At 41.5% G+C, this 8,836-nt stretch overlaps 1 protein-coding gene across 1 annotated transcript; it reads left to right on the top strand.

The window, feature by feature from the left end:
• Nucleotides 1-8,180, top strand: LOC121882757 (NACHT, LRR and PYD domains-containing protein 4-like). The gene is made up of 13 exons (XM_042391200.1): nt 1-89; nt 205-333; nt 936-1,049; nt 1,202-1,315; nt 1,826-1,904; nt 2,089-2,317; nt 4,237-6,034; nt 6,131-6,304; nt 6,438-6,611; nt 6,745-6,918; nt 7,053-7,226; nt 7,355-7,401; nt 7,633-8,180. Exons 1-13 carry the CDS (start codon nt 1-3, stop codon nt 8,178-8,180), a joined length of 3,843 nt encoding a protein of 1,280 aa, XP_042247134.1.
• The last annotated feature ends 656 nt before the right edge of the window (nt 8,181-8,836 follow it).

Raw genomic sequence — 8,836 nt, 5'->3', positions numbered from 1 at the left:
ATGGATCAGTGTGAGGACAGAGAGGAGAGAGTCCCTCCCTCTAAAAGCTCTCTGTGTGAGGAACATGACAGCCAGACCAAAGCTCAGAGGTGAGATGAGGATCTCAAACTGTCCATCACTGTTCTCCACTCACATCACTCCACCATCATTATTCACACTCACAGCTCTGTGTGTGTTGTGTTAAAGCCCAGAGCAGCAGCACAGACCAGACTCTGCTGGACCTGGACTTGGACCTGAACCTGGATCTGAACCTAGCTGTGTGTCCTTCAAGAGTGACCGGTCTATGTATGAACCTATTGACTTCAAAAGTGAACAACAGTTGGCTGATCAAAGGTAAGCTGTTTAAACTGAGCATTACTTTTCTCATAAAAAGTTTTTCATTATCATTATTAAAACATGTAAAATTACAATACACAACATTCAGCCCCATTAGATGTCATACTATAGCACCAACATCTCAGACCAAAACAAACGTGTGTTGTTTACTCAATGAAGTTGGAAAAAAAAGAAAGCTGACAACTCATGAAACTCTGATCAGTACTGATCAAATATGGATCAAGATTCTGTTGCTGCGCTGCCTATTTCTTGCCTCAAATGTTTTCAGAGACAGATTCTAGTGTACTGTTTAGCTGTAATTTGAGAAAGTTTGTGATGTGGCCGCCATCTTGAAAATGGACGTGGAGTACACGGAGGGACTCACATGCACTAACATGCACATGCGGCCAGTGGCTACCAAAACAAAGAACAGAGAAGCTTGGATAACAACACACACAGGGTGTGTGACTTCATTCACTGCTCAGGTCGCAATTACTCTATATCCAGTGAGGCTCAATGTCATTTATTGGACCTTTAACATTCTACATATTTCTCAGCAGCATTTTATCCCAGATTATTTTTACTGAACTTGTGAATTATCACTGTTTTGTTTCCATTAGGATCGATCAGAAGAAACCAGACTACTCTGGACCCAGTTGTGTGTCCTTCAAGAGTGACCGGTCTATGTATGAACCTATTGACTTCAAAAGTGAGCAACAGTCTGCTGATCGAAGGTAAGCTGTTTAAACTGAACGTTATTTTTCTCATAAAAGGTTTTTCATTATCATTATAAAAACATTAAACATTCTACATATTTCTCAGCAGCATTTTATCCCAGATTATTTTTACTGAACTTGTGGATTTATCACTGTTTTGTTTCCATTAGGATCGATCAGAAGAAACCAGACTACTCTGGACCCAGTTGTGTGTCCTTCAAGAGTAACCGGTCTATGTATGAACCTATTGACTTCAAAAGTGAGCAACAGTCTGCTGATCGAAGGTAAGCTGTTTAAACTGAACGTTATTTTTCTCATAAAAGGTTTTTCATTATCATTATAAAAACATTAAACATTCTACATATTTCTCAGCAGCATTTTATCTCGGATTATTTTTACTGAACTTGTGAATTCATCAGTTCATCAGACTACCCTGAATCCAGCTGTGTGTCCTTGAAGTGTAACCGATCTATGCATCGAACTGTTATCCTCAAACATATACAGTCTGCTGATCAGAGGTCAGAATTTGTGTCTGTTAATATCCAACTCTCTTGAGAACAGGTTTGATTGATAGTGGAGATTCATTCTTGACTTTAGCGGTAAATTCTGTCCTCACACACTCCTCCTACAAATGCTTTTCAAAAACCACAAACTTTATCCGTACAAAGTCTTTACAGAAACAAATGATCAGAGGTAAGACAGAACAGCCGAGTGTTGGATTTACTGTGATAGAAGACAACACTTTTAACACTGAGTGTCATTATTTATTCTGAGACTTCATCTTTTCTTCACAGAGTTCATCAGCAGAGCTCAGAGGTTCTCAGTGGTCAGTCTATCCAACAGCATCAAACACACCTGGAATCCATAATTATGGTGTGTAAATGTAAAGCACAGCTACTACTGCTGACTACAACAACTACACAGATTAAATACTAAAGTACCATTCTTTTCCTAACAGTCTCCATGCTGCACTCTGTTGACCAGCAGGTTTTCAGTCTGTCACACATGGTCTGATGATGTCTTCTCCTAGTTAAATTTACATTTTATTCTGTTCCAGCTGCTGGAGGAGAACATCATCAATTTTGTGAAGAGTGAGCTGAAGAAGATTAAGAATGCTCTGAGTCCAGATTACCCAGAATATTTAAAGAGTCAGAGTGAAGATGATGAGATTTTGGATGGTGAGGATGAAGAGCAGAGGAAGGGCAGCAGAGAGGCATTTCTGAAGATCACACTGCACTTCTTGAGGAGAATGAAGCAGAAGGAACTGGCTGACTGTCTGCAGAGCAGTAAGATGATTTTAACAAATTTAATATGATGGAGAGAAAATGGAGGTGAAATGGGAGAGGTTTATATTTCAAACTCTGTCCACAACTGTACACAGTCGGAGTTAATTGTTTAAATTAACCTGATTTATTGTAGTATCCACTCATGTAGCATATCATGAATTCAGGTATTTGTATTAGCTGATTGGCCTCAGCCACGTCCTTTATGCTTCACCAATTGCTTTTGCTATCAGCTGTCATGTAACATCCAGTCATATTCACGCAGCTATACACCACAGCTATTATAACCTGACACTTCTCACATTCACATCATCTGCGAATACCTTCATACCAGTGCTGTTTGCTGGACACAGACTGTTTTGGAAGACTTCAGCAGCTTGTTATCTTTTTGTGCCGCTCGTCCAGCTGCTGACCATGTTCTGAGAGTCTCTGGCTGACTATTTCTCATTTTGGCATTAGATGCCAGGACAGAATCTGTCTTTGTTGTGTTTACTGTCAGGACACGACCACTCTCTTAGAGGGCCTGTTGTGGAAATTTTCTTGAGAAAGAGGCACATGGAGACATAAAGAAAGCATTAAACATTGTTACTTGTTGAAGCAGTTGTAGACACTGTACAATCCATCACATCATCAGTAACAATTATACAAATGTCCAAACATAAACAAAAATACAATCATCTTGTATTTTTGGAGAGAAAGTATGTTGTTCAGCTGGCCCTTTCCCTAAAGCCAGCCCTTTCTCTAAAGATTGTGAACCCAAACTAGACAGCTTTACACCTCTCCAGAAGCAAAGCTAAAAACAGTCTGGTCCCTAAATGGACACTTCCACAAACCGTTACACCTTCTTACAAACAAGTATGGTCTCTAAAACAGCAGGCTTAAGACAAAGATATCTCTAGCTAACCCCAGAGGAAAGCAAGCAACCCTCAGATAGAAACAGGTTCAAGAGTTCAACTAGTCTAGGAGTAGGATTTCTTCACCAACATGTATCCCCAAAATGACTATGACATTACATCACATTCAGTTGATAACAAACATTGACTCTTTAGTTTGAAAACATTTGTAACATATATACAAAAGATTTATAAAATGATAACCTACTATTCTATTTTCTTTCACAGGCCTAACTCAGCATTATACCAGGTTATTAGCTAATTATCTGCTGAAGTCTTCCATGCATCGCTAGTGATGTCACATGCTTGGTTAACTACAAGTCATTTGCTTGGCAATGCCTTTTTGGCTGCTGAGTTTGCTATTATGCTGAATTTGTGTGTCTTTTTTACCAGCATTGATCAAAAATTAAGTTAATGTAGCAGATGAGCTAATGTGTCATTGTTCAGTTGATGTTTGGAAAACGCATGATGCTGTCTTGCTTTTAAAAAAGTAAAACAAAAGAAATCTAAATTCTGCTTATAAGGACTGAATTAGTTTTGGTCATACTCTTACTTGGTAGTGTTGCCATTGTTTTTGGGGTTTCCTGTTAGGTTACTGCAAATCGGGATTCTAACAGGGGGTAATTTGGTAAATGATATCTTACTCATTATTTTCCAGTACTTTTCTCATTGCTAATTGTGCTACTTTTATTGCAAGGGAGGAGGCTTGCATGTGATACTCTACATGCTGTAGGTACATTTAGTTGTAAAATGCTTCCCTTGAATCGGGATAGTATTAGTATTAGGAAATTTCAGGTATACCCTCAAATACTGAGGAATTTCTATTCCCGCACCATCAAGAGCGATGATGGATGAATCAGACCTTGAGATGGGGCAGACAGTGGTTGCAAATGATATGCAATTCATGCTGCTATCGGTGACCACAATCCATTCTTTGTGAATTTGCCCCTAAGTGTATAACCATTCGCAATAAATGGTCGATTCCTTGATGTGAAAGTGTGATTGAAACTGTCATTTTTTTCTCTCCAGGAACTCATGCTGCAGAGTGTCAAAATAAACTAAAGTCTAACCTGAAGGAAAAGTTCCAGTGTTTGTTTGAGGGGATAGCTAAAGCAGGAAACCCAACCCTTCTGAATCAGATCTACACAGAGCTCTACATCACAGAGGGAGGGACTGCAGAGGTCAATGATGAACATGAGGTCAGACAGATTGAGATATCGTCCCGGATATCAGACAGACCAGAAACAAAAATAAGACAAGAAGACATCTTTAAAGCTTTACCTGGAAGGGATGAACCAATCAGAATAGTGATGACAAAAGGAGTGGCTGGCATTGGGAAAACAGTCTTAGCACAGAAGTTCACTCTGGACTGGGCTGAAGACAAAGCCAACCAGGACATACAGTTCACATTTCCATTCACTTTCAGAGAGCTGAATGTGCTGAAAGAAAAAAGGTACAGCTTGGTGGAGCTTGTTCATCACTTCTTTACTGAAACCAAAGAGGCAGGAATCTGCAAGTTTGAAGAGTTCCAGGTTGTGTTCATCTTTGATGGTCTGGATGAGTGTCGACTTCCTCTGGACTTCCACAACAATGAGATCCTGACTGATGTTACAGAGTCCACCTCAGTGGATGTGCTGCTGACAAACCTCATCAGGGGGAAACTGCTTCCCTCTGCTCGCCTCTGGATCACCACACGACCTGCAGCAGCCAATCAGATCCCTCCTGAGTGTGTCGGCATGGTGACAGAAGTCAGAGGGTTCACTGACCCACAGAAGGAGGAGTACTTCAGGAAGAGATTCAGAGATAAGAAGCAGGCCAGCACCATCATCTCTCACATCAAGGCATCACGAAGCCTCCACATCATGTGCCACATTCCAGTCTTCTGCTGGATAACTGCTACAGTTCTGGAGGATGTGTTGAAAAGCAGAAAGGGAGGAAAGCTGCCCAAGACCCTGACTGAGATGTACGTCCACTTCCTGGTGGTTCAGTCCAAAGTGAAGAACATCAAGTATGATGGGGGAGCTGAGACAGATCCACACTGGAGTCCAGAGAGCAGGAAGATGATTGTGTCTCTGGGAAAACTGGCTTTTGAGCAGCTGCAGAAAGGCAACCTGATCTTCTATGATTCAGACCTGACAGAGTGTGGCATCGATATCACAACAGCCTCAGTGTACTCAGGAGTGTTCACGCAGATCTTTAAAGAGGAGAGAGGGCTGTACCAGGGCAAAGTGTTCTGCTTCGTCCATCTGAGCGTTCAGGAGTTTCTGGCTGCTCTTCACGTCCATCTGACTTTCATAAACTCAGGAGTCAATCTGCTGGAAGGAGAACAAACAACATCCCGATCATCTAAAGTGATAATAAGCAAATCAACAGTTTTCTACCAGAGTGCTGTGGATGAGGCCTTACAGAGTCCAAATGGACACCTAGACTTGTTCCTCCGCTTCCTCCTGGGTCTTTCACTGCAGACCAATCAGATTCTCCTAAGAGGTCTGCTGAAAAGCACAGAAAGTAGCTCGCAGACCATTCTGAACACAGCCGAGTACATCAAGAGGAAGATCAGTGAGAATCTGTCTGCAGAGAGAAGCATCAATCTGTTCCACTGTCTGAATGAACTGAATAATTGTTTTCTAGTGGACGAGATCGAAGAGTTCCTGAGTTCAGGAAGTCTCTCCACTGATGAACTGTCTCCTGCTCAGTGGTCAGCTCTGGTCTTCATCTTACTGTCATCAGAAAAAGATCTGGACGTGTTTGACCTGAAGAAATACTCTGCTTCAGAGGAGGCTCTTCTGAGGCTGCTGCCAGTGGTCAAAGCTTCAAAAAAAGCTCTGTATGTGGATTAACTGCTGCATATAACTATTTCAAATGTGTTTCATTTTATACATGATAAATAAATTATTTTGTGTTCATCATTCTTCTTCTTCAGGCTGATTGGCTGTAACCTGTCAGAGAGAAGCTGTGCAGCTCTGTCCTCAGTTCTCAGCTCCCAGTCCTCTAGTCTGAGAGAGCTTGATCTGTGTAACAACAAGCTGCAGGATTCAGGGATGAAGCTGCTGTCTACTGGACTCAAGAATCCACACTGTACACTAGAAACTCTCAGGTCAGTATTCAAATGTTTATTAAACTGTTCATCCAGCTTTGGGTTTATGTTAGTGAAGGTAGTCAACATCTGTAGGATTTTCCTGCCAACAGCATTTTCTAAAACAGAGTTAACTTTATTTTCTGAATTCTAGTCTGTCAGGCTGTCTGATCACAGAGGAAGGCTGTGCTTCTCTGGCCTCAGCTCTGAGCTCCAACCCCTCCCATCTGAGAAAGCTGGACTTGAGTAACAACAACTTGCAGGATTTAGGAGTGAAGCTGATGTCTGCTAGACTGGAGAGTCCACACTGTACACTAGAAACTCTCAGGTCAGTATTCAAATGTTTATTAAACTGTTCATCCAGCTTTGGGTTTATGTTAGTGAAGGTAGTCAAAATCTGTAGGATTTTCCTGCTAACATCATTTTCTAAAACAGAGTTAACTTTATTTTCTAAATTCCAGTCTGTCAAGATGTCTGATCACAGAGGAAAGCTGTGCTTCTCTAGCCTCAGCTCTGAGCTCCACCCCCTCCCATCTGAGAAAGCTGGACTTGAGTAACAACAACCTGCAGGATTCAGGGGTGAAGCTGCTGTCTGCTGGACTGGAGAGTCCACACTGTACACTGGAAACGCTCAGGTCAGGATTCAGATGTTTGTTAAACAGTTCATCCTGCTTTAGGTTCATGTTGTGAAGATGGTCAATGCCTGTAGGATTTTCATGCTAACAGGATTTTCTAAAACACAGAGTCAACTTTATTTTCTGAATTCCAGTCTGTCAGGATGTCTGATCACAGAGGAAGGCTGTGCTTCTCTGGCCTCAGCTCTGAGCTCCAACCCCACCCATCTGAGAGAGCTGGATTTGAGCTACAATCATCCAGGATACTCAGGAGAGAAGTTGCTGTCTGCTGGACTGAAGGATCCACACTGGAGACTGGACACTCTCAGGTATGGAGAAATGAGTTGCCACCCGTTTCTCTGTCACTCTGACAAACTGAGGAACACTGTTTCATGTTGAACAGCAGTTAAGACTCATGTTGGATAGAAAATCATTCTGACGGTGTTTCCTCCTCCAGGGTAGACCATGGTGGAGAGCAGTGGTTAAAACCTGGTCTGAAGAAGTGTAAGTGTGGATTTAATTTGATTCATGACAACCAAACAGCACACAGTCAATTTCTCATTAAATACAAAGTTGGTCTTTGTGATATTTATTCATTTAAGCATTACTGACGAAATGTGTCATCATTAAACTTTATAGAAATGAACAACAGATCAGAACTTAAACAGAGAATAAATCCATCAGGTGTGTCAGATGATAAACTGCTGCTGTGTTGTTTCTTCTTCTCTTCATCAGATTTCTGTGAACTTACACTGGACACAAACACAGTAAACAGAAAACTCAAACTGTCTGACAACAGGAAAGTGACATGTGTGGGGGAGGATCAGTCATATCCTGATCATCCAGACAGATTTGATTGCTACTATCAGCTGCTCTGTAGAAATGGTCTGACTGGTTGCTGTTACTGGGAGGTTGAGTGGAGAGGAAGTGTTGATATATCAGTGACTTACAGAGGAATCAGCAGGAAAGGAGGCAGTTATAACTGTTTGTTTGGATCAAATCATCAGTCCTGGTGTCTGTTCTGCTCTGATGAAGGTTACTTTGTCCGTCACAATAACAGAGTAACGTCCACCTCCTCCTCCTCCTCCTCCTCCTCCTTCTCTGTCACTAACAGAGTAGCAGTGTATTTGGACTGTCCTGCTGGCACTCTGTCCTTCTACAGAGTCTCCTCTGACACACTGATCCACATCCACACCTTCAACACCACATTCACTCAGCTTCTGTACCCTGGGTTTGGGTTTGGGCCTGGTTCCTCAGTGTCTCTGTGTCCTCTGCCTGTGTAGACAAACAGTCACACTGCTGACTGAAGACAGCTTCTGAAATCACTGTAATGTGTAAACACTGTGTTGACTCTGATATTCACTTCAGTAAAGTTTTCTTGGAGCAGCATCTAGTAGCTGTTAGTGGCTGTTAGTTATTCCATTTTACCAGGATCTTAAAGTGAAGTTTTTCCTGAAAATGTCCAGCAGACATCCCAGTCTGTTTGACATCAGCTCAGTTTGTGTTAAATCATTAACATCAATGTATGTTTCTATCTGATATGTCTGACATGTACAGTATATACACATAAGCCTGTGTTACACCTGACAGGCTGTAGTTGTTGATATTAGTAGTTGATAGTTGATATTTCATGCTTCACCTCTGTGGATCATTAGAGAAAGAAAATCTAAGACAGTTTGTCCCCCAACGCTACTCTACTGTTGAGCTGACTCATAGTTTTCTCATATAAACAACTACTGACACTGATTTCTGGATTAATGGCATGTTTCCTCTAAACATTATGCCATCAATTTAACAAATCTGAGACACTGAATCAACTTGTCATTTTGAGACAAGAGTGCAAACAAGATTCATTCAACAGACAGCAGTTACATACAAAATCACTGCTGAGACACTGAGCCAATAATATACCAGCACAGACTGTCAGTTTTAGACACAC

The sequence above is a fragment of the Thunnus maccoyii genome, chromosome 17 (assembly GCF_910596095.1).
Source record: "Thunnus maccoyii chromosome 17, fThuMac1.1, whole genome shotgun sequence".
Taxonomy (NCBI): Eukaryota; Metazoa; Chordata; class Actinopteri; order Scombriformes; family Scombridae; genus Thunnus; species Thunnus maccoyii.
This window is presented reverse-complemented; position numbering and strand designations above follow the sequence as displayed.